We start from the raw sequence: 25,578 nt of genomic DNA, 5'->3' as shown, positions 1-25,578 counted from the left end.
TCCCACCTTAGCTGGAGACAATTAAGCTCGCCAGTCTGACACTAATCTACTCAGGGTGCCTGAGTGATTATCTAATAATCTAACAGGATTCCTTGTGTCACAGTAAATTTAAGTCCACAGAGAGAGGAAAGAGTCTGCTTTGGAACAGAAGTTACTTTAGCACAGGAAATAAGCTTATGACTGACGTCAGAAACCCCTAGACAGATAAATAACCCATTACTCACCTCAACAGGCACTAAAGCACATTAGTTAAAGGGTCTGAAAAGTTAAAAGGACTCAGCCTCCAAAAGCGAACAACAATAAACCAACATGTTGGCATCACGGGCATTGCTGGCAAAACAGGTGGCAGCTGTTCTTACAAGACAACCTGTCTGCCTCGTCCACCAGTCAGGAGACTGGGGAAACTGGGGGAACACCAATGTTGCTCTGGTAAGTAGCAATGAATTGATCCAGTTATGGAATCTGACAAAGAGGGTTGGGTGCTTGGGGTTATAATATTGACATCTAGTGTGTGCCACCATGTTCTCAACAGACAAATTTTCATCTCAAATGTGAGCAGCTCATTCATTAAGATAGGTGCAATTTATGGCTGGAACTATGTGTTTCGGCTTGTTCAGGGTCAACCTGGATTTCGTATTCAGCTGTAAGAATGTTGTTAACTTGTTATGGTGATGCGTTCTTCCAATAACACATAAGGATAAATAAAACAAATAGTTTTGTTGGAAAATTTAAAATATTAATTATAAGAGTGAGGTCAGATTTTAATGGTGGCATAATGATAAGTATTGCTGTTACACTGCTTTAACAGGCGACGGATTGGCTGCATATTTTCTCTATGTCTGCATGTAATTTACTGCACGATCTCTGGTTTTCCCTTACATCTCAAAAATCTGGGCATTTAGTTGACTTTTGCCTTTATACTGATCTACTGTGGGAGTGTAGCCTTGATGAACTGGCTCCTGATCAAAGGTTGGGTCCTGCCTCGTCCCAGATATTTCCAGAACTTTCTACTGCACTCTTAGTACTAGGTTGTTGTACCGTGTTAGCCATTATGAATGTAGAGAAAAGCCAAGCAAAATGACACCTTTTATTGGCTAACTAAAAAGATTACAATATGCAAGCTTTCGAGGCAACTCAGGCCCCTTCTTCGATTACATCTTGCCTGAAGAAGGGGCCTGAGTTGCCTCGAAAGCTTGCATATTGTAATCTTTTTAGTTAGCCAATAAAAGGTGTCATTTTGCTTGGCTTTTCTCTACTACACTCTTAAAAATATTGGTTTGTTAATGGCACTTTACTGGGTTGTGCGATTCCTTTTAGCTCCATTTCTTGACAAAGAGCCATTTCATTCTGTGAAGGGTTCTTTCCATATTAAATTGGTTCTTTGGGTTTTTAAAAGGTACCCAACATATACACAAAATCGAAATCTTTCATGTACTGTATAGTAGGCTACCTTGTAGGATACACACAGGTCAAGGAAACCTGAACTTAGCCTATGTTATTGTATGCAGCGAGAGTCCTTTAAAAATCATGAACCAGTGGTATTTCACAAATCTGTTCTCATCTGTTCATTGTGATTTATGGAGCCTGTTACAGATCTTACTAAAAGGTTCTGTTTTGAACCTCCATGTGGATGGTTTGTTTTTTTCTTTTGGAACCAAAATGGGTTTGCCTATGGCATTGCTCTGAAGAACTGCTTTAGCGCTTTAATTTTTAAGAGTGGAGTTCAACATTTTAAAAGAGATGCACAGAATGGAAGGACATGACCCAACAGAGATTTCATCTATCATTGAAGCAAGTGACTTATAAGCGGGAAACTGTATATTTTAAAGACATACTTTAAAAGAAGTATTAATGACAGAAAATAATAAAAGAGTAATAATACTAAGTTATGAAAAGGCGTATCTAAGTTGTCCAGCTTAATTAACCAGCGCTGCTGCTTCACAGTAAAGAGATTGTGGATTCACTTCCTGGGTCCTCCGTGAGTGGAAAGCACTTTGAATAGTGAGAAAAGCACTATATAAATGTAATGAATTATTATTATTATTATTATTATTATTATTATTATAAGCAAGGAAGACAGAGTGATACCTTTAGCTCCTTAGCCCCAGATCACAGTGGGAAATAGAACAATAGTAAATAATGCATAAGATCTTTATAGCAATTTGTATTGTAACATTTTTTATAGATGAAAATAAAACAGTGATTCATTAAGAAAAAAAAAGTTTTAAAATGAGAAGAGACCATTCAGTTTTAATAGATTGGAAAAGACAATAATTTTCTCCAGTACCTCATCTAGACGTTTTTAAAGGGTCTCTACTTCATGATTCAACCGTTTTAATGTATGACTTCAAGCTGGGTCTTAAATACAAATCAGCTTCATCTCCACCGATGTCCTTGTCTGAATGGAGCAAAGTGCTGGATCAACTTTATTGATGCCTTTGAGACTTTTGAAGATTTAGAGTTTATATCCTTCTCTGTTCTTAATTGAATTCTTTTTAGTATGGCACTCTATGCTGAGTACAGAGGCTCAGAGCCCTTACACATATTTACAGCTATAAAGCACCAACAGTATGTTTAGACTAATAAACACACAAATTTGAATTAAATGCACAGTGAAACAATATCTCATTGATTCACACAAAGAGAGCTATAAAGATGTAAGATAAGTAGGATATATCCCGTAGTCCATCGATTCGCTCTACAGCTGATAAGTCTATTTGTAGTGTGCTGACATGAAAGGCACACAGCATTCCAGATGTGGTCTTCCTTAAGCATTTAAAGAACATTCATTTATATACTGTATGTAATACAGAGGCCAGTGATGGACTGGCATCCTGACCAGGGTTTCTTCCTGCTTTAAAAATTGATTGATCAAAATAGATAAAGAAAATGAATGGATGTAAGAATTTAATAGACATTTCAAGAAATCCACAAAGCAGCAACCAAAAAAAAAATTCAAACATAACTCATCCCTTAACTGGAGTATTTACCCCTTGCTTAAGTGAAAGTGATCTGAGTGGATGAGGAATCCGACTCCAAGCCATGGAGTTTAATGTTAGACTTGTTATTCTAGACTGTGTAAAATGGTTATGGACACTTGTAAACTAGATTGAGCATTTGATGAATATTAATAACTTTTATTATGATGGACTGCAGTGTAACGGTCTGCTCAAATTTAGGCAAATGCAAATTTTAACAGTACAATTGACAAAAATTCTTATTCTTAAGAAGCTAAAGTTGTGAGAATCCAAAAATCCAATCAAAACTTGCTTAATCCAATTCAGGGATGGTGGTAGTGTAGCAGGTATCGAGCCTAAACACCATTGTGTCCAAGGCAGATAAAACCATGCGTGGAGTGCAAGTTCATCAAATGCAGATCTAAACATTTTTCTTTGTTTTTGATATTTAAAACTATTTCAATTGACATTCTGCTTATTACCAGCTGCAGGTAATACTGGAGTTTTGTTGAAAATCTGGAATACAAATTGTTAGAAACAAACCAAAATTACCTTAGACATTGCTCTGTAAACACATTTGGGAGGCTCCCAGCTGATCATTGAAATTGTATGTAGCACAAAAGGATTGCCATATGGCGATGTGCATTCTTTTTGATGATAAATCATCTGGATTGTTTTTTGTGCAGCAATCTTAAAGTCTCTATTACCTGCATCAACAATAATCACCACCAATAAAAGTCAAGCAAGACAGTCACAGGCAACAACCGATCATTAATGCTCAAAATGTAAAGCACACATCAAAAATAACTATGGAAAATAAAATATTTCACATCAAAACCAAAAGAATAATTCAAACATACTTATTGAGTAATACGAAAAAGTAAATGCCTCACTTTAGATTCTGTCTGAGCATGACAAGGCTTGTTGGCTGAATGTAACATTCCTTGGTTATCACTAGTCAAAGTTTTGTCTTGCCAGTTAGTATACACCCAGAGGGTACACACTTGTATAGAGTGGTCAAGTTGGGCAGAGTTAGGGTTCTCTTTATTATTATTATTATTATTATTATTATTATTATTATTATTATTATTATTATTATTATTATTATCCATCCTATTTCTTTCCCTCTTATCTGGTTCAATTGTAAGATAGCCAGTGCCTAAGTGAACAGCACCAAGGAGGATCCAATTCTGGACAGCATATCAGTCTATCACACAGTAAAGTGGCTCTTTCTTTTGTATTCTATAAATAACACAATAAAATACAAGTTATTTACCAATTGTTGTCACTTAACCTAAGGTGCACATCTTTGGAAAATGGAAGGAAAACTGGAGTACACATTGATAAACCAATGTAGACATTGGAGGAACTCCACAAAGGCAGAGCCGAAGCCACAATCTGAAGACTGTGCTTACCAGTGCTCTACAGACCCTTACAGTTCTTCTTTTCTTTTTCATCTTATTCTTTTATAATCATCCAGTTTCTGAATCTGCATAATCCAATACAGGGTCATGAGGAACCAATATTATTATTGTTATTTTTATTATTTGCCTATGCAATTCCTGAACTTGTGCAATCTAATTGTGAGAAACTGGTGCTCTTCTTACTAGTTGTGCTACCCATCTAAGATGGACTGAAATCTAAGTAATCAACGTAGCTCACAGTGTTAATACTTGAAGTGCACCATCCATTGGAATGTATTTTGCAATGCATATAGTATTAAAATGCATTGCGTTTTTCATTTTAATAGAAGGTGCATCACAAATATTTGTTTTAATAAAATGCATTACTACAAATGTTTGTGATACAGCAGATGTTGGAATGACAAATGCAATGCATTTAATTACTACAAATGTTTGTGATGCACCATCTGTTGGAATGCCAGTAACATATCAACGCAGATGCAGAGACACATAGACAATTGGCTTTTTTTTAAAGTGGATAAGATAATTTCTGTCTGCCCTGCTGTTATTCCCTGTTAGATGTATTCAGTGTTAATTTTTGCAGTACAGTCTGTCCTTCTGGTTGCTATCCCTCTGTCACTTGCCATTTAGTACAGGATTCGTAAAAGCAATGTTAATATTTGCAGTGTGTCCTCAGTTGGATAACAGAGGATAAGAGAGATATAGCAACTGGACAGACATAGACAGACACACAGACACATCCTTTTATTATAGTAGATTTTTATCCATCCATCCATCCATCCAGTACCTGAGCTGGCTTAATCAATTTCAGTATTTCTCTGGTGCATACTTTAAAATAAATGGAAATCTTTTGCCATTGTTTTTGCTTTTATTCATTGAGGAGCACAGTTCATGCTGGTGGGAAATCCATACCTACAAGTCTTTAAAACAGCAACAGTATCTGTCTGAAGAATTACCAGCGTACCACTATGGTATCGTAATCCAAAGCTTCCTACCTTCTGTTTCACCTCATCAAAGTCTCCTTCTGTCTAATTAAATTAGAAGGAGCTCCTGGGACACAGTTGGCTAAGGGTTTAGATTTTACATAGTACCCTGTGGATTTATAGTCTAAATTTGGCTCTAATTGTTAAAGGATTCCTTAAATCTTCTTTAGTGTCTAAACTTCACATCTCGCTGAGCAGGGTGTGTAATACTAAAAATTAGTATTTAACCCTGTTTGGTGTAGACAACCTAGCCTTACCAGAAAAGTACCTGTGTAACTTTAGTTTGTTCCCCCACTGATTTTTTTAATTGCATTATCTTTTATTGTCTGGAAATACTGTCTGGATTCGGACCCTGCCTTGCATCCAATACTGCTGGAGTAGATCCCAGCTCCAACTGACTCAAAACTGGTTAAATGGGTTAGAAAAGTGACCTATGCATGGAGTACACTCTGTCCAGGGCTGGTCCATGCCTTTACCCCAGTGCTACTGTGATGAGCTTTGGCTTCCCTTGACCTTAAACTGAACAAGCAGGTTATAAATTGTATGGCTAGATTAATGGAGAATTGTCTGAATGGTTTATTAGGAGCTGATTTTTTTAAAATGAACATATTGATGAAATCCAAGGTAGTTAATACTGTCATTAAAAATGCATTTGAAGTTTTCCAAAACTTGGCTGGAGAAGTGATCAAGACAAATGGGGATTAGAATGAAGTGGGATTTTGAATTAACAGAAAAGAGCAGAATTGAGATTGATAAGCAGGATATATTGGAGTTGTTGAAAAAGATTGGTCAGGAGATTTTCAGTAAAAAAATAAAGATGGAAATAGCATAAGAATGAAGTAAAATGAGTAAAGGAGAGCAAACTTGGGAACAATAAAAGATTACATGGGCCGGCAGCTCAGACTATTGTGCTGAAGAGAAAAGCAATAACAACAAAACCAAAATGGAAGATAATGAACTTAATGATGTATCTACAGCATGTTCTTACAAGAAGTGATAATCTAGTTTGTGTTAACAAAGTATCTTCTGATGTCCTGTAGGTGTTTTCTGGATGTGGATGGTGGGACGGGACTGATGTTCATGAAGCAGCATAGTAAGTATTTTTTCTGTAACACAACCCAACACAATTCTGAATTTAGATATGTTCCTTACTCTGTATTTAACATTAAATTTGGAGTGTTTTACAATATTTATTTAGCAGTATTACTCAAAGAACATTATTGGCATCTATTAGTCTTTCCTGGTTTCACCATTAACTGTCCATCATGGTCACAGGAATGATGTGCTGACATCTATCATCCTGGAAGTCTTGTGGTCTCTTGCCAGCCCACTGTGGCCATTTTGTTTCTGTAGTGAGAGGTTTAGACACTCCAAGTACATGTCTGGCCACTACCCTGAGCCTATATGAGGCTGACTTGATGCCCTCTAAAATCCTGTGTAGCAGTTGGGGGCGCTATTGCTCCCTTGAACCATCAGGTGCCACACCAAACACCAGGTAAAAGTACAATACTTATTATTTTTTATTATAATAATGTGCACTAAGCACCCTCCACTCCACACTACTCATACAATACACAACAACTAATACAATACTCTCCTCCTCTCCCAGACACTTAGCCACCCTTCCTCCCAGCACAGCTCAGTGTCTGGGATTTCCCATGGTCCTTTTATATCTCCTGACCTGGAAGTGAATCCACCATATAGTCCATGAGATTCCTTATCAATTCCGGGTCAGATACAAAGTCCTTTTCTTCATCCCGGAAGCACGTTCTTCCTACTGATCATGTGACCAGGACGTACTTCCAGGTTATAGTGCACGTAGCACTCCCCAAGCCTCCCTACAGCGGCTCCTGGTGGTCCCCATGGTATCCAGCAGGGCTGTTTATAAAAACTACAAGGTCCATGAGGCCCTGCTGGAAAATCGGGGAACCTCCATGCCACTGGGAGGGCTCCATCTAGTGGCTTCGAGGTGTGGGCCGGAATATATGGCTGGCTATCCTTCACACCTGGTTATCCTTGTTTCTAGTAGGCCAATTTCTGTGATCCCCTGTGTGGTTGCATTTCCTTGGCACCTTTCTTAGGACACCCCTAGGATCTACTGGCAGGCATAGATGCTTTCAGGCAATCAGTATAGCGCCTCTCCCAACTGGTCCAATATTTCCCTGTGAGGTTGTTTGAGATTGGTCGCTCCATTACAATATAGCTTAACATTATTCTGCAACACTAAGACTTTTAACCCAGCTCTTTAGATATTGTATAAATCATGAGTATGATTCTTTCTCCAAATCTTTGTAGCTACAGTCATCTAGATGGTATTGGATAAAGCCTTTGTAGAGGCCTGAGTAGGTCTTATCTAGCATGCTGAGATAATGTTGACCCTGTAAATATCTACGGTGGCTCCAGTGGGCTTAATAGAGCAGTAGAATCCAAGGACATGTTCTGAACTTGCATGACCATTATGAAATAAAGATATCCCAGACAGTATGTTTTATTTAAAGATGAAAAACGTATTTCGTTACTTCCTGTACAGGGGGCCTAGCCTTACAAGTCAATTCAAATCTTACAGGTAGAATTTTCAATATAGTGAATAAGTGTTGGGAGGGCGCACTGTTTTTCTCACTAATTAATTTATTAGAAGGTTCAGGCAGATGTGCTTCTAATTTCACCGTCTGCTCCACCTTATTTGCTTTGTTAACACTGAGATTTCCTTAGGAAGGAATATGTATTATAAAACTGATCCCATAAAGTGTCTGTACAAGATTGTCATAATAGTAATATTAACATGAAAAATCTGATCTGAGTGATTCCACATATTTGTCTACACTAATAACACTCTTTGGCAGCACATCTATGCTCCATGGTTTGAATTTTTAAAAAATAAAACCAGCTTTAGTGTTGCCTTACAAAAGTCAGCCCACCATAAACATTTATTTCTTATAATATTTCTATATTTAATTTATATATTGAAATTCCCATGGGGTCAAATACAGTGCTATCTATCTATGTATCTAACTATTTGAATGCAGGAAATCGAAGGGACGTCACAGAACAGGCTCATCAGATCTTCTCATTAATGATCTTACACCATTCAAAAATGGCCAATAATTTTAAAAGTGTTTCACGGAAAAACTGAATAAACATAAAAGTATAACAGACCAGCAATGGTAGGAGACACTGAAAAAGTATTTGAATGAAATTTGTAGAACATTTTTACAAACAAGGAACTTTTCCTGTTCCTATGAATGTTTAGAATATGACTAAGAAATTGTGATTTGTTGAGTTGTTTGTGCTTCAGAGATATTTCCACTCTGGCCACTAGGGGGCCTCACAGACTCCTAAACCCCAGACACAATTGCACAACTCCAGCTTCAGGTTCAAATAAATGTTGTTTTTTTTTTTTTTATCAATACCACGCCTTACTACAAGTCTCTGGTCTCTGGGTCTCTGTCTGGCACTCACAGAACCCAACTGGTCCTCCCCATGGGACTACAATTTCCAGTACCCCCTGTGAGGGTGTATGTGTATAGGTACACCTAGCATATCAGGGGTGCATACAGTCTTCAAAGGCTGTCTCCTCCTGACTGAGGCAGGGGACGCTTTTGTTTCTGTTTCTGTGTTCCCTTTACATTGGGTTCCAAGCCAAGTAAAGTAACAGGGATCATCCCAGCCAGGAAACCAGTCAATCCCTGCTGTCCATTACACCACAGACATCATGGGGAAAACTGTCAAAGTCAGTCAGTCAGTCATTGTCCAACCTACTATATCCTAACACAGGGTCACGTTTTTGGAATCCCTAAAAAGTACAAATCCATCAAAGCTAAAAGGCCAACTTTATTGGAGTAGTTTCTTACACTAGCGATGATTAAAGTGAAACAAAAAATAAAATCATTTCCTGAAAACAGTGTTGACATCTTTAGTGTCCTTGAGTTAATTGGCCAAAACTTTTGACCAATTTTTCTTTAATAACTGTCTCTTGTGGGTGGTATTTTAAATCAATATTTAAATCTTTGAGTGTTTTACATTTTCATATTAATTATACTGGATCATGTGAAAAGTGGACAGACATACAGACGGCAAACAGACGTTGGACTTTATATATATTATAGGGACAGGAAAAAATCAAATTCTCTTCATGGAGAAAAGTTGAAATGTTCTTTAAAATTTGTCATATATTTAATAACATTGTTCTTGATTAATGTTTTAGATGCTCCTATACTCTTGTGTGATCCTTTCACGTTATATGTTTGTCTTGTTTGTTCTCTAGATCAGCGTTTCTCAACCTTTATTTGCGACCCGAGTTTTCATAACAGTTTTAATCGCGCCCCCCCCAACATTTTTTTAAAATGTAGATGCATATTTTATTATACCTACTTAACTTTTATAGACATTTATCTAACTCTATATTTATTGTTTTAGTATTAGAATGTAGTTTAAGTTAATTTATTTTGGTTTCAACAGATGTTTTTTTATATTTTTGATTCTTGTTTTCTTTTTTTACATGTTTGCGCCCCCCTTTTTGTTACTTCATGCCTCCCTAGGGGGGCCCGCCCCACAGGTTGAGAACCACTGCTCTAGATGAGTATCCAATCTGATTTAAATTACATGTGCTCCTGCAAGTCTTGGTGACTTGCAACTAACAAGTTAAATCCAAAATTCAATCAAACATAACAGGGGAATAGCCTGCAATTGATAGCCCAACACGAATCTTAATATCCTCTAATTTGTTATATTAAAATATAGCATTAACAGATGTATTTACTCTGAGCTCTATATGTAAACAGCAGGACCTGATACCATTAATCAATTAAAAGATTCAGGCAAATGTTATTATGTGTGATGTCTGTTTTTCTTAATGAGCTGCATCTCTTGAATCCTAATACACATTTACGCATGCTGAAGACAAAGGTCCATCTTACTAAGGAGTCCTGTGTTTTTTGGTTTCAGTACCATGTACCATCTGAGCCGCAATGGAGCCAAGTTCCAAATGTTCGCACCAAACCAACAGCAGATGCATGTTGTTGATCACATGAAGAGTCAGCCTGTGTCTGGAGAACAAAGGTGAGATTGTCTATTTGCTCTTATTCCATTCCTTGATTTGGGTGCAATAATCTATTTTGGACTTTCATTAGAGAATATGTGAACAGACAGCAACAGACACTTACTGCCTTCACTTGTATTTCACCCCACTGATCTTTGAAACACTGCTTCCTGTTTTGATTTTTTTTTCTTTTTTTGACCTCTGACAGCTGCCACAGATACAGTAAAACTTAAATCTTTGGATTTTATCTATTAGATTTCCATTTCCTCATTCGTGGTGTACTTGAACTACTTGGAAGGAAATTTCTTTTGACCCCTTCTTTTAAGGCAATAATGTTTTTTCTTCTTCTGTATTTTTCTGATCTCTGAGCTTAAAATACTTCCTTTTTTATTTTTCAATGTCCGACACCTTTGACTCATTCTCTTCTGGAATCTATTGGTGTGAATTTAAGAAACATTTCTAGGAGCTGGCTCTTTGGCCCACATAGGGTTACTCAGCATTAAGTCACATAAATATATTTACTTTATACTCTGTAGTGCAGTAGCTCTCACACCAGTAGGTTACGAGACTGTTGATCCCCTTGGGCAATAAGGCTAATCAGCAACTGCTCAATAATACCAAAATCCTACTGAAAAAGTGCATATGCATATACTGTATTTATATATATATATAAATATATATACACAGACAGACACGACACCAGATGTCCACAACACACGGTTTATTAACAACACTTTTTACAACTGGTTCCAGCGACTCTCACATGACTCATCCAGTCCTTTGTCTCTCTACTGCCGTCTCCACTCCTCTCTCACAAGCTCCGTCTTCCTCCTCCCGACTCTGGCTCCTCGAAAGGAGTGAGGTGGCTCCTTTTATCACGCCCTAGATGTGCTCCAGGTGTATGATGATAAACTTCCAGCAGCATTCCCCAGTGTGGCAGAAGTGCTGCCCTTGTACCTGGAAGCACTCCGGGTGTACACCATCCTTGGTCCGTCAGCACTTCCTGGAGTACCGGAAGTGCCGTCCTTCACAGTTCAAGGACCGTCCAGGTGCCCAGGGAAGAATAGTCCCACTCTCCCGGTCCCTTCACCCTCCAGGCGTCCCGGCGTGGCAGGGTCCCTGGCCGTCTGTCACAATATATATATATATATATATATATATATATATATATATATATATATATATATATATATATATATATATATATATATATATATATATATATATATATATATATATATATATATATATATATATATATATATATATATATATATATATATATATATATATATATATATATATATAGATCTATAAGCATACTAAATCAACAGGACATACATTTAATTGGGACGATGTACAAGTAAAATTTAAAGCCAATAATAAAAGTGCTAGAGAGCTGGCTGAATCCTGGTTATCAAATGAGAACGCCATCAACAGACACTTGGACATAAATCCAGCATATACAATCTTAAGAAGAACTTATTCTTAATAAACAAGACTTCACTCCCAACAACCTCAAACACGGACCCCCACACACGGACCTAGCCACCCCCCTCCTCCCCCTGTATGGTATTGCTATATATTGCCTTTGATTCTTGTATGTCTAAGCATTATCCTCTGATGAAGACCCTGGTAGGGTTGAAAGCTGAGGAATAAAACTACTTTATGATACGTGATTCATTTTCTCCCTTTGTGGATCTCCAACTGCTATATATATATATATATATATATATATATATATATATATATATATATATATATATATATATATTGTGAACGCGGCCCGGACACAGACAGGCAAACATGTTGTTCATCAGCACCACACGTTTATTTTACAACTAATATTTACAAATGAGTCAAGTGCCACACAAACCCCAACACAGTCCTGGCCACACAATGCCTTCCTCTTCGGGCCGCCTCCACACTCTCTCCTGCCTTTTCCTGCTTCCACCCGACTCCAGCCTCGAATGAAGGGAGATGGACCCTTTTATATCATCCCGGATGAGCTCCAGGTGTGTCCCGGCATTCCTCCCTGGACACGCCCCAGTGTGGCGGAAATGCCGGTTGTTCTCCCGGAAGCTCTCCGGGTGTCCCTTCTCTTCTTACCCCCAACACTTCCTGGTGTGGCGGAAGTGCTGAGGTCCAGGGTCCCCAAGGCATTGGGGCGCCCCCTGGCGGTGACTACGGGTCCCTACAGGGTTGGGCTTCCAAGCCCTCTACCTGTGGCCCCCAAAGCAACCAGGAAGGCAGCCCCCACGTGATCCAGGGTGGGCATTGACCCTCTTCCAGTCCCTCAAGGTTGCCCCTGGCATCCCTGACAATATATATATATATATATATACCTGTATATATACACTGTATATATTCAAAGCATCCGTAGTCTGAGTCTCGATTTGATTGCACGGGTGCTATAAATGTAATTACTCCGATGTCCAGACCTTGAAATAAACGAACCACACACCATGGCACAGTGTAAAGGGACTTCGTCTCTGACGCTGAGGCTGATGGCCAACTTTCAATTACCACAAGGGGTGCAGTGGAGTGTGTACACCTGATGAACCCAAATAAGGGCGAAACATGTGTTGCGTACTCTTTGCATTATTTGAAAGTAAACTATGTAATATATATATGTACACATATATATATCCACCACATCTGTATATGTACACATATACAGATGTGGTGGATGTTTGCCAATTGAACACCCAACCACAGGTGTTACCTGGTAGGTAACCACCCAATTAATAAGACTGCGATTCAGACCTAAGAATGTAATATTTCTGTCTTCACCCAATCAAGCAAGTGAACCACCAGCTGTGGTGCAACATCAGAGGCATTGCCTCAGGCAGTGACATCTAAGTTTTGATCCCTGTAAGGGGATGCAAAAGTGGTACACCTGGGGCCACATGCAAAACGGTGTGCGTGGAATTCACACTATAACATGGCATAAGCACAAAGGCGGAAATGTGCTTAAGCACAAAAAAATCCAGATGCATAAATCTGAGCGTTCTCCCACTTCCATGTTCTTCCGCTACATAAATCCCGAAAAGAAACGCACGTGCACGTGCCTGCTGTCCCACCCCAACTCCTCCCAGAATTATGCCTCTTTGAATATGTAAATCAATATAAACAGCCCTTAAATTCAGCGTTTTGTGAAAAGGCAATGGCAAAAGCACAGGGGGGAATAGAAGTTCAGCGAATACCGAGTGGAGGCAAAGAAAAACGTACTATGTGTTGGTTTAAACAATGGTATAAACAACAAAAGGAAGTTGATCGAGTGACATAGAAATAAAAAAGAAGTTGTCAGATATCAAAGTCGCCGTGAAAAGGCGAGTCGTAGCCCACCGTCTGAGTGTCATATGAAAGCTTATTAGGGTACAGAGAAAAAAAAGGCACACAGTGGGAAAAAAGCACGAAATATCAACTTTAATCTCAAAATTTCCACTTTAATCACGTAGTTTATTTTGTCATTAAAGTAGAACATCATAAACTTCATCTTAAAATCGTTTAATTTACTAGTTTCTCAAATCCCATTGTTACTAAAGTAGCATGTTAAATGCTTTGTTTTGTATTTGATCTTCTATGTGCTCTGTGTGTGAATCATTACGTGCTTCCAGGCTTTCTCTTCTTTCGACAGGACACAGAATCCATTACATTTGTAATATTACAGCTCTCTGAATAATTCAAATACTGAGATGTATACTTGATATCAATGTCATGTTAAAGCATGTTATTAAACATGGGAACACGGTGGTGCAGCGATTGTGCGCGACCTTCGATGAAATAATTTATTGCAGCAGTACTGTGTCTTTCAAATGTACTAACCCCCAATTCCTGTCCTTACTTTCCTTTCTCCAAATACCCAATTGCCACACAATTAGCCCTGTAATAGATGTTAAGCCATCTGTAAGCTTAGAATGAAGATTCTTCAAAACTTTTAAGGAATATTGAAATATCTTTGCAGTGCATACAGCGCGAGGCAGGAACAATCCGTGAACAGATCCTTGCTAGTGCAGCGACACTGTATCCTCACATGTTTAATTATTAACAACTAGCAAAATACCTGCACTTCACAGCGGAGAAGAAGTGCGTTAAAAAAGTTATGAAATAGAAAAGGAAAAATTTTAAAAATAACGTAACATTTGATTTCTATTTGTTTGCATAAGCACAGTCCTTCACTGGTATCTCGCAAATATTGTATTCGTCTTAGGCATGACAAATGCCAGCGGCAGTGTGTCTATGAACTTAATTTAAAGTTAAGCTTTACACCTTGCTTTTCTATTCATTTGTATAAGCACAGTCCTTCACCAGCGATTATTTAATGTTAGCTCAGACCAGGCACTTAAAAGTTTCTCTTGCATTTTTGCTGAGTCTGTGCCAAACACCATTCTATCTCTGACCATCTCATCTTCGTTTGCATAAGCACAGTCCTTCACCAGCAATTTTAACTCTGTTAGAAAGTGATCAAAAGTTTCATTTATACCCTGCGTCCTGTCAGTAAAGTTGTATCTCGCGAATATCGTATTCGTCTTAGGCATGACAAACGCCAGCAGCAGTGTGTCTATGAACTTAATTTAAAGTTAAGCTTTACACCTTGCTTTCCTATTCGTTTGCATAAGCACAGTCCTTCACCTGCAAGTTTAACTCCGTTACAGCAATTTTAACTCCGTTACAAAGTGATCCGTAAGTATAAATTAAGTTTATAGACACGCTGCCGCTGGCGTTTGTCATGCCTATTACGAATACGATATTTGCGAGATACAAGTTAAATGAGAAGATGCGGGGTATAAACGAGACATTGGATCACTTTGTAACAGAGATGCTATCAGGATACACTGGCTCTCAGAGTTCTTATAGTGTTAATGTGTAAGATGGTTGGGTGATATGCTCAGAGTGTGTAGATTAAACCGTCACATCTGTCAAGTCCTTCTTATATGTAGTAGCCATAGCTCTATTCCACTTACTCTTATTTTTACAGCAGACTATCATTTTGTCTTGAATATACTAATACTTAATTTCTGTCTTGCCTGATAGCAAGCAGGTGCCCAACTCATAAGATTACCCAATTACCAGTCCATTTCGAGGTCTGACCCTTTGCCGCCATATCTTGTTTACAGTGCCTTTCAAATACCAAACTCCAGCATTCTACAACCTCTCTTTTCATATCTTACTAATCAATTGCATTATTGAAAGGTTATCCATATTTGTCCATGTCTCATTTTCTTCCTTTCACCAATACAATTTAAAGGCTTTGCCAAACCAACACCATGTTCACAGGTTGCACATCATAATGTATATCACAGCTCACTCTATGCTCCAAACAATTGTTTAAGATAGACTTCTCTCTCCTTGGTAGGAATGTCATGATAGAATCTGCCCGTCTGGCCCGTGGAAAAATGCAAGATCTTTCTCGTCTGGATGTCAACAGCTTTGATGCTGTCATTTTCCCTGGAGGCTATGGCATCACCAAAAACCTGTGAGTTAACTAAAATTTTACAGTTTATAGATATAGTACATAATTTCATGTGTTTAAAATTAGCAAGGACTTTATTTCTAAGTGAAAGCAAACACTATGGACTCAGCTTCTTCACACCTTCAAGAGAATGACTTTTAATATTCATCTTGTCACTTTCTGTGTATGGACTCTGCATGTTCTCTGCATGTCAGTTCACGTTATTCTCCCATATTGCTAAGATGAGTGTTTTAGTCTTATTACTTGCTCTAAAATTGGTTGTGCATGGCTGTGGACATAAGTGGGTCCTTTAACCCCACAAAGGGTTGGTTTCCATCATGAACCTGATATACCAGGATTGCCTACAGTTATTAATGACACTAAAATGGAATATGCAGGTCTGGAAATAGAAGGATGGACAGAGGTCAAATGGTGTCATAACTGATTATTAATTCACTTTATCTGTTGTTTTTAAAACAGGTACTGCATTTCCTTAGTGATGTACTGCATTCAGCTAAAACTTGGAATGCACAATTTCCAACCTCCAAATTGGAAAATGTAAAGAAAATACCCCACTAAGTTCAGAATTGCTACTCGCAAACTCGGGTTTGATCTATCAAGTCTGAATTTGTCTGACTTCAGATTATGACATCAATTCAAAATGGTGCTGTATTTCGGGAGGAGTAAATACCGTAACACTTTATTGGTTTATCAGAAGAATTTACTGCAGTCCATAGTACAGAGTATTAGAAGGTAAACGTTAACATTACCAGAACAAATAGAAATGGACTGACTGATGTTAGCTTGATACACTCTGCTGTGTATACATTTCACTCAATCTTTTCTTTGTGCAATTTTTTTAATTGCAGATTCCAAGCTCAAATAGGGATATTTATCATTGACATGAGCATATAAATTTTTTTTAGACATGACAAGATCATTTTTGTGCCTGTTTTCCTCATCGTTTTTTCCTTCGATAGTAACTATAGAGCTATTAATTAGTGTTTGCTGCTGGAACACCAGCTATACACCAACATTCATGAGGGCTTCCATGTATTCTTTCCCATTTGGGTAGCAAATGTCTTTTCTTGGCCAGTAGGCTATTGCAAGCTATCAGATTAGGATGCCAAATTTAGGGAGGAGTTAAAAATTTTCAAAAACACATAAAGGTTTCAAAATAGGCAGTGTGGCACTTCCCTTCTTCAATGGAGAAAAAATATTTTGCATTGTATGAGAGTGTCCATAGGTGTGTGCATGAATACACTCTGTGAAGGACTGACATCTTGTCTGGAATGCTTTATTGTCTTGCACCCACTACTGCTTTGACTTCTAATCACCCTGATTTGGACTGAATGTGTTTGAGAATGTTTTGTTATGTTACTAAGAAGTTAAAGATACTTACTAAGATACTAGATACTAGATACTAAGAAGAAACATGATACAGTGGTTAATGCTGCTGTCTCACTGATCCATCAGTTTGGGGTTGAATTACTGTATACTCATTGTCTGTGTGAAGTTCAGTTCTTTCCATTGTATATCTGTGGGAGCTACACCAATTTACCCCTCACATTATCAGAGACCTGTGTGTTATGTTCATTGGCAATTCTGAACTGGCATCTGTGTGTTGGTGTGTGCATGAATGAATCCCTTTCCTGAGTTGTACCCCGTATTGTTTATAAGAGATGTAGCACCCCATAATCTTTTAAGTGGATTTGAAATTATTGATGTCTTAGAGGAGAAAAAGAAATGACAATTAAAGCAGTTTTCAAGCTTTGTAAAATATATTCCTTACTAACAAATCAAAGAATTAAAAAACATAAATTCTAAGGCTGAGCTCAGCTTTACATGGTGGCACATCGATTAGCACTACTCTGTGACTACTTTAGCAGCCCAAGCCCTGTCTGTGTGGAGACTGTATGTTTTCCATATGTCTGTGTTGGTTTTTCTCCACATACTCAAGCTTTCATCTTCTCTTCCAAACACATGCAAGTTAGGCCTGATGAGAGTAATTCTGGGTGTGTGCTTATGTAAGTGTGCCCTGTAATGGATTGGCATTCCGTTTATTGTTGACCTTCCCTGCTCTGTCCTGTCTCCCTTACTCCATATAGGACAATATAGGAGCAGGAAATAGATAAAGAGTTATAATGCATCACACGCTGCCTACTGTGACCACTGAATTTACACCTCTAACTTTGCTTTAAATATTTTTTCTTCACCCTTAAAGGTCAACATTCAACAATGATGGAAAGGACTGCAAGATCAACAATGATGTGGAGCGAATCATGAAGGAATTCCACCGTTCCCGCAAGCCTATTGGGTAAGCCATAGACTCAGAAACTTGCAGCACTGTTTCTTGTATGCGAAGAAAAACCTGTATGTGCCATAAGCAATAAGTGAAGTAGGTGTGGGAAAGTGTGGGTGAGAAGAATGGATTGATTTTATTCTATTAATTAATTATCGGTTTTGCCTTTATAAATGCCAATAATTAGTTAGATAGGTGTGGAAAAGGCTCCCATTTTATTTTTCTTTAGAAAAAGAATAATAAATGTTTTTGATAAACACAAGGATAATAGAGATACTTGTATGTTATTATAAAAGAAGGGACACAAGAAAGAGGAGACCGAAAAACACAGAACACAGAAGGGATTGGCTGCTCTTTGTATTTTTGGATGTTTTCTGAATTTTCCTAATTGAACCATTAAAAGGTTATAAAACCTAAGAGTTTACCTGACGCCACCATGAGTGTGTTACAAAATAACAATCAAACATGAGATAGCAGGTCTTCAGTTGTCTCTTTACTAGTTACTCAGAGTTCTTACTTATCTTGCAACAGATAACAGGTACATGGTATGAAGTGCATCATAGGTCCAGGTTCAAGTGATGAACTTCTAAAAGATAACGCAAACACACATAAAGGGATGGGGCGCACTCAAGCAAATCCCATATATTACGAAGCAAAAAACAAAAAACAAGGTTTAACGTGTAGCATCAGAAATGTCATTACAGACACGAGTCTAACATCAGATTGGTGTAAGATAGCGGTGGTGCCGGTTATGACGGCGGTGAGATAGAAGGGTTGGGTATAGGAGTCCCAAAACAGGAAGTGATATCACATGACCTCAATTTGTAAGTTTCCAGATCTGCAGGGGAAAGGAGAGGAGAAGTGTTATCAGACAGTGCCAACCTGTGGCTCAAAATGGAATTACAAGTTGACAAGCCCTGAAATTGTCCCACAGGCACACTGTGTGAAAAGTTTTATTTATGGTGTTCTGTTTTTGACATCTGTTTTTTTGTCCATGGTGTAGTTCTTCTTCTCAGATGGATTTTATGCCCTTTGTCATGTTCTCTGCAACTTTATACAGTGGGAAAAGCAGCCCAGACACAGACAGGCTGACACCGCTGATTTACACCCAAACACACGTTTATTCATACTACAGTATTTCCACTATTTACAATGACGCACACAACCCAGTGCTCCTGCACCAATCATCCTCAGTCCAGGCCTTTTTCTTAATGCCTTTCTTCTGGCCGCCTCCACTCCTCTCCACCAGGCTTCGTCCTCTTCCACCCGACTCCAGCTCTCGAATGGATGGAGGTGGCCCCTTTTACATTCACCTGGACGTGCTCCAGGTGCCTCCCAATGAGCTACTGCCGGCACTCCGGGTGTCCCTGGTCTTCATCCCCCCAGCACTTCCGGGTATCAGGCATCTGGGTGCCCCCTGACGGTGACCAAAAAAAAACAAAAAACACTTAACACTTAATCCTTATAGGGTTAAGCTTCCATGCTCCTTTCCTGTGGTCGCCATAGCCACCAGAGCGGTTGCCCCCTCATGGTCCGGAGGAGGTGTAATCCCTCCTTCGGTCCTTCCGGGCATCCCGGCTGGGTACCCCCCCCAGCCGCTGGCCAAAACAGGAAAAAATTATACTGTTTTTGATATTACAGTTTTGGTGCTGGAATTCCCTTCTTGAAATAAGACTTCCACTCCATGTCAGTGCTCCATGACTAACTTAGAGATACAGCTGAGAGGAGTGGATCTTAAAGCGAGTTCAGGACCCCCATCCCCAAAGACACAAACAAAGTGCTTTCTTACTCCCAAGAGGTTGGATCAGCTTCTAGCTTCAAAGAATTGGAAGTAGTGCATGCACGTACAGAATGAGTGTGTAATCTCTGGTGATACTGGTGTGTTATTTTGTTCGTCTGATAAAAAAAGCTAGCTTGTGGTTAGAAACCAGCTTACCAGAAATACAAATGACTCCATCAAAGATGAGATAAAAATAATGTAAAGCACAAAGAATTACAGGATTTACAAAGCATGAAAAAAATATTCAATACCTGCTAAAATAGTTTTAAGCATCTGTAATTTCGACATCTATTTCTTCCTGTAATTCCTTGCCGACACAGCTGTAAATTACTTATGAAAACATAAATGTAACTTTTAAGAAATGATGCATGATATATCTTTCATGTTTTATACTTTTTACAAAATGCTCGCACAGAACTTCCGATAATTGTTTCCTTACATATAAAACTATCATATGCAGTGATGAGGGAAACCAATGATGTGAAATTGTATTCAAACAAAACTCAGCATTTGACTTTGAAAAAAAAAAAGCTGTAAAAGAAATAACATTTCGTTTCCAGCAAAATTCTTGCCTTTGACTCAAGGAAAAAGATTTTTTGTACCAGACTGGAAGCATTTTCAAGCACTAATTCTATAGGAATCTGGCTGTCATTTAGTGCTTAATCATAATTAAAGATCTCTAGTGAAAAAAAAAAAAACCATCACTGAACTCAAATTCCAGTCACAGGTAGATTTTGTTAGCCACCCGATGGGTGTTGTGTTTGTAATGGTAAGAGGACACCCACTTTGTAAAATATGATGACAATGCCAAAGACAAATCAGAGACAGAAAGAAAGTCAAAGCTTGGAAACTCAGTGGATTTCCATGTTGTGAGTTTTGCTATGGAGAATATACAGTAATGTGCGTTTTGATGTGTCTGAGTGAGGAATATATGCAGCATGTAACATTTAAAAAAATGCACCTCTCCTTCTACTAAAGTGAATTAAAAGTATAGCCAGTGTGAACAAGCTTTGAAGGAATAATAATCTTTGTTTGCTACCCCAAAAACTTTAAAACCTCCAAAAATATTTTTAGTGGATTTTGTATTTTGAAAAACAAATATTAAAGTCAGTTTCACAAACATCTCTGCTTCACTTATCACTAATTTCATACTGAATGGTGTTTCACTTCTGCCTAATCTCATTGGATTGCCTCCTCATTCTCGTTTCTCTTGGATAGCTTGCCTTCTACTTTCATTCTCCATCTTTCTCTTTATTGTACCATCTTCATCTCCTGTCATACCTCACTCTTGGCCATACCACTTATTTGTTCTCACCTAGCAATAGCAGTGATTGGGTCATTGTCAGTGGTTTGTCTGAGGTCAGTTGTTCCAGTATTTTACATTTTGATATTTGTCTTATTTACTCTAATATCTCATTGTCAACTTCAAGAAGGTTTTCACATATTCTCCTATCTCTTATTCTTCTTTTGCCCTCAGAATGTCATCCATGTCCCCAGTCTTGGCATGTAGAGTTCTACCAAACCTGGAGATTACCATGGGTCATGAGCGTGATGAGAGCAGCCGCTGGGGTCGTTGGCCTTACACCAACATGGTGCAAGCTGTGAAGAACATGGGAGCACGCCATAACAATCGTGAGCCTTACATATCCTTTATCTTGGAAAAAAGGTAATCTTTTTTTTTCTCATGTCTTCAATTGCGAAATTATATTTTAATGACATGCCAAGTTTATGGGCGATACTTTTGCAAGAGACCTAACAAAATAACTGTAGAACGGTCTAACTCAAGTTAATTCTGTAAAGAATAATAATACTACAAAGAAAGGAGGCTTAACTTGCGAGTGATCTCTATACTTTCAATCAATCAATCAACATTTATTTATATAGCACATATTCATACAAAAAAATGTAGCTCAAAGTGCTTTACAAAATGAATAGAAAAATAGAAGACACAATAAAAAATAAACATAAGTCAACCTTAATTAACATAGAATAAGAGTAAGGTCCGATGGCCAGGGTGGACAGAAAAAAAAAAAACTCCAAAGGCTGGAGAAAAAAATAAAATCTGTAGGGGTTCCAGACCAAGAGACCGCCCAGTCCCTCTCTGGGCAATCTACCTAACATAAATGAAACAGTCCTCTTTGTATTTAGGGTTTTCATGGAAGGACCTGATGATGATGGTCACGTAGACTTCTGGCTTTCAGTCCATCAATGTTGGTGCTTCATGATGCTTTGAGTAGGTGGAGGTGGCGCAGGCCGCCACCACAAAGAAACCGGAAAAAGAAACAGAAGAGAGAGTAGGGGTCAGTATGGATTTTGGAGCCACTGTGAATAGTTATTATGAAGAATTGAACATACAGAGTATCAGGATTAAGTTAAAGTGAAGTTATAAAAAGGCCATGTTAAAGTAATGTGTTTTCAGCAGTGTTTTAAACTGCTCTACTGTATCAGCCTGGCGAATTCCTATTGGCAGGCTATTCCAGATTTTTGGGCGCATAACAGCAGAAGGCCGCCTCACCACTTCTTTTAAGTTTAGCTTTTGGAATTCTAAGGAGACATTCATTTGAAGATCTAAGGTTACGATTTGGAATACTTTACATAAATGGAAAGATAAGTTTATTCAGGTGGGAATAGATGGAAGGTCTGAAACTTGACAGTACCCTTTATGAAATGTACCAAGGAGTCACAGTGGACTCAATAATATCAACTTCTGGGAAGTGTTAATAAGCCATTAAAAAGGCTAACAGAATGTTAGGTTATTTAATCCAATGTGTGGAGTACAAGTCCAAGGAGGTTATGCTTAACCTTTATAATGCACTTGTGAGGCCTCACCTGGAGTAATGGGGTCAGTCTTGGACTCCATATTACAAAACACATTGAGTGCTAGAGAAAGTCCAGAGAAGAGCGACTTGGCTGATTCCAGGACTAAGAGTCATGAGCTTTGAGAAGAGATTGAAGAAGTTCAACTTTTTTAGTTTAAGCAAACAATGATTAAGAGGTGACATGACTGAAGTGTTCAAAGTTATGAAGGGAATTAGCACAGTTGATCAAGACTGTTACTTTAAAATGAGTTTATCAAGAACACAGGGACACAGTTGGAAAATTGTTAAGAGTACATTTTGCAGAAACATTGCACTTAACATGATATCAACATTGCAAACTACACTGAAACTTGCTGATAACTGAAGGTTAAACATTAAAGAAAAGTGAGTGAGAAACATTATGAGGGAGAGAATTTGCTTTCTACTTGTGCATAATCCACAGCTTCAGGGCCATGTAACTAAAACTTTGACTCTCCACTGTTATTTTAATAATTCGTGGAATCTTAAGTAGGCCAGCATCTTAATGTGTGCTCAGGTTTGTAAGTAATGATAAGTTCAGATAATTAGGTTGAGCCTTGGCCATTCAATTTTCTATAAATATAAAGTAGGATTTCAAAATCACCCCTAAGTTAACTGTAAGCCAGTGTAAGGACTTGAGAACTAGAGTTATCTGTTCATTTTTTTCTGGTTTGTGTCATAATTCTTGTTGAATTAACTGAAAGCTGCATAAAGAATGAATTGAACAGCCAGTGAACTGCAGTAGATCAATTCTACTAGAAATACAGATATGCATTAATTTCTCAGTATTGGCTCAGTAGAGACCAGCTGTGGCTTTTTAAACATTATTTTAGTAAAAATGCATGTGTTTGGGATGTTGAGACTTGAGGGCATATGACTGGATGCCTTTACATATGGATTACGAGACATGGGTAATGAGAGATTCTTTCATGGATATTTTTATACTGTTTGCTGCTGTCCATCATTGGTCACAATAAGTGTGTACTCTGTCAGATTTTGTTATTTTATTTTTGCATGAAAACATGAGATTAAAAAGTTTTTCTTTGCCTATCACTACTAACCATATAGGCTAAATAATAGAAAAGAAAATGTCATTTTTGTGTGAAGTGTTTCTTTAACCACACTTTTGAACATGGTAAGTGTACATTAATAACTTTTTAAACCTGCATTATTCTGTACTTGTTGCTCTCTCCACTGCCTATAAAAAAGCTGTCCCCACCACCCTTCCCAAATTATGACTGTTTGTTCCTCTGAGTTTTTGGCCTTAACTGATTTTTTACGAGGTCTATGTGGATGAGAAGAATAAGGTGATCAGCACCCCAACTTTCATGTGGGAGACAGACTACCACTACCACTACATTTTTGATGGCATTGGCAACATGGTCAAGCACGTAATGCGAATGTGTGGAAAATAAAGCCCCCACCCTAAACTCAGGGTGGGCAGGTCACTGGAGACTGGGGTTGTCCTGTGAGAAACCAGGAGAAGAGGATCTGCAAAGAAACACAGAAAGGGGGGGTGGGAAGGGAAGGGGGTGGGACATTTCAGAATGGACTTCAAAATCCAAAAAGTAATTGAGGATCACCTGCTGTGAAATTGTATTAAATGGGGTCAGAGAATTACAAAGTGCAGTTAATTGTCTGTCTAATGTGTATGTTCATTTATTTATTTGGGAAACGGTGTGAAACTCAGGCCTTGAGCTATAATGCTTTCTGACAGTACCACGGGTGACATTTTGAAAACTGTGTCAAGCTGGTAATGTTAATGAAGCGGTCCAAGCAGAAGGAAGCAGCAAACAAATTGCTTCTGAAGATGTCTTTTACCACCCTGCCTGAGTCCCACTGTCAATTCTGGAATTCATGACATTGAATGTCTAATGTTGGATCTCAAATGAGCAATTTTAGCTAGTGGTTGAAAAATTGTTAATTTCATTGTATAGCTAAAGACTTCATCCTGGTCAGCCAGATGGCAAAAGAAAAGGAGAAAAAAAAATCCCCATTAGCACTTCAGATAAAATGAAACATCCTTGTTGCCACTCATGTGAAAGTGAAGTGTGAAGACAAAACACATAGACGGGGCACTGGACTCAACTTGTGGTAATTGCTTCTGAATTTAATACATTTCCACCTGAAAATGATGTTTTTTTGTGCAGCTCCTCCTCACATTCTATTCAGCAACTCAGTCTCACAACAAAGGTGCTTTAATTATTAGTGACAACAGCGTGATTTATAGAAATGACGAGTTACAGATATGCAGTACTGTGTAGAAAAGACCAAAGAATGAAATAAATCATTTCAAAAATGAAACTTGTCTGTGAGTATTTCCATAATTAGAAAAGAGCTGCAACATTTACTTGTCTCCTCTAGGTTTTTGCTGTTCTGACCTCTAGCAGTTACAATCAGATTTTTGTATGTGATGGTGCATATCAAAGTAAGTTGACTAGAAAGAAAATGTCCAAATAAGAAATAGTCAGACTGTGATTTGAGATACATATCTGCATTGTTTTAGTACACCAAACTCAATTACTATCATTTTGAGATCTACTAGAGGCTCACAGCCATATGTTTTTTTAAACCAAACAGTTATGTAACGCTCACTAAAAAATTATACTAATAAACACAATTTAATATTTTCTTAGTTGTAGCTTCTAAGCAACATGATTCTAATAGTTACATAGGTTTTTGTCAGTGCTTTTGCTGGATTCTGTATTTCTCAACCATGATATCTAGCAGTCAATGATAAACAATGGGTCTTGTGGTTATTAGACTAGTTTGTTACAGGGTACTGATTTAGCAAATTATTAT

General features: G+C 38.1%; 1 protein-coding gene across 1 annotated transcript; it reads left to right on the top strand.

Moving 5' to 3' along the window:
• The first annotated feature begins 309 nt into the window (after window positions 1-309).
• On the top strand, window positions 310-24,191 carry es1 (ES1 protein, mitochondrial). The gene is made up of 7 exons (XM_039770143.1): window positions 310-429; window positions 6,405-6,457; window positions 10,309-10,422; window positions 15,762-15,881; window positions 18,082-18,174; window positions 21,417-21,582; window positions 24,057-24,191. The coding sequence occupies exons 1-7, from the start codon at window positions 310-312 to the stop codon at window positions 24,189-24,191; spliced, it is 801 nt and encodes a 266-aa protein (XP_039626077.1).
• The last annotated feature ends 1,387 nt before the right edge of the window (window positions 24,192-25,578 follow it).

This window comes from Polypterus senegalus, chromosome 11 (genome assembly GCF_016835505.1).
Source record: "Polypterus senegalus isolate Bchr_013 chromosome 11, ASM1683550v1, whole genome shotgun sequence".
NCBI lineage: Eukaryota > Metazoa > Chordata > Cladistia > Polypteriformes > Polypteridae > Polypterus > Polypterus senegalus.
This window is presented reverse-complemented; position numbering and strand designations above follow the sequence as displayed.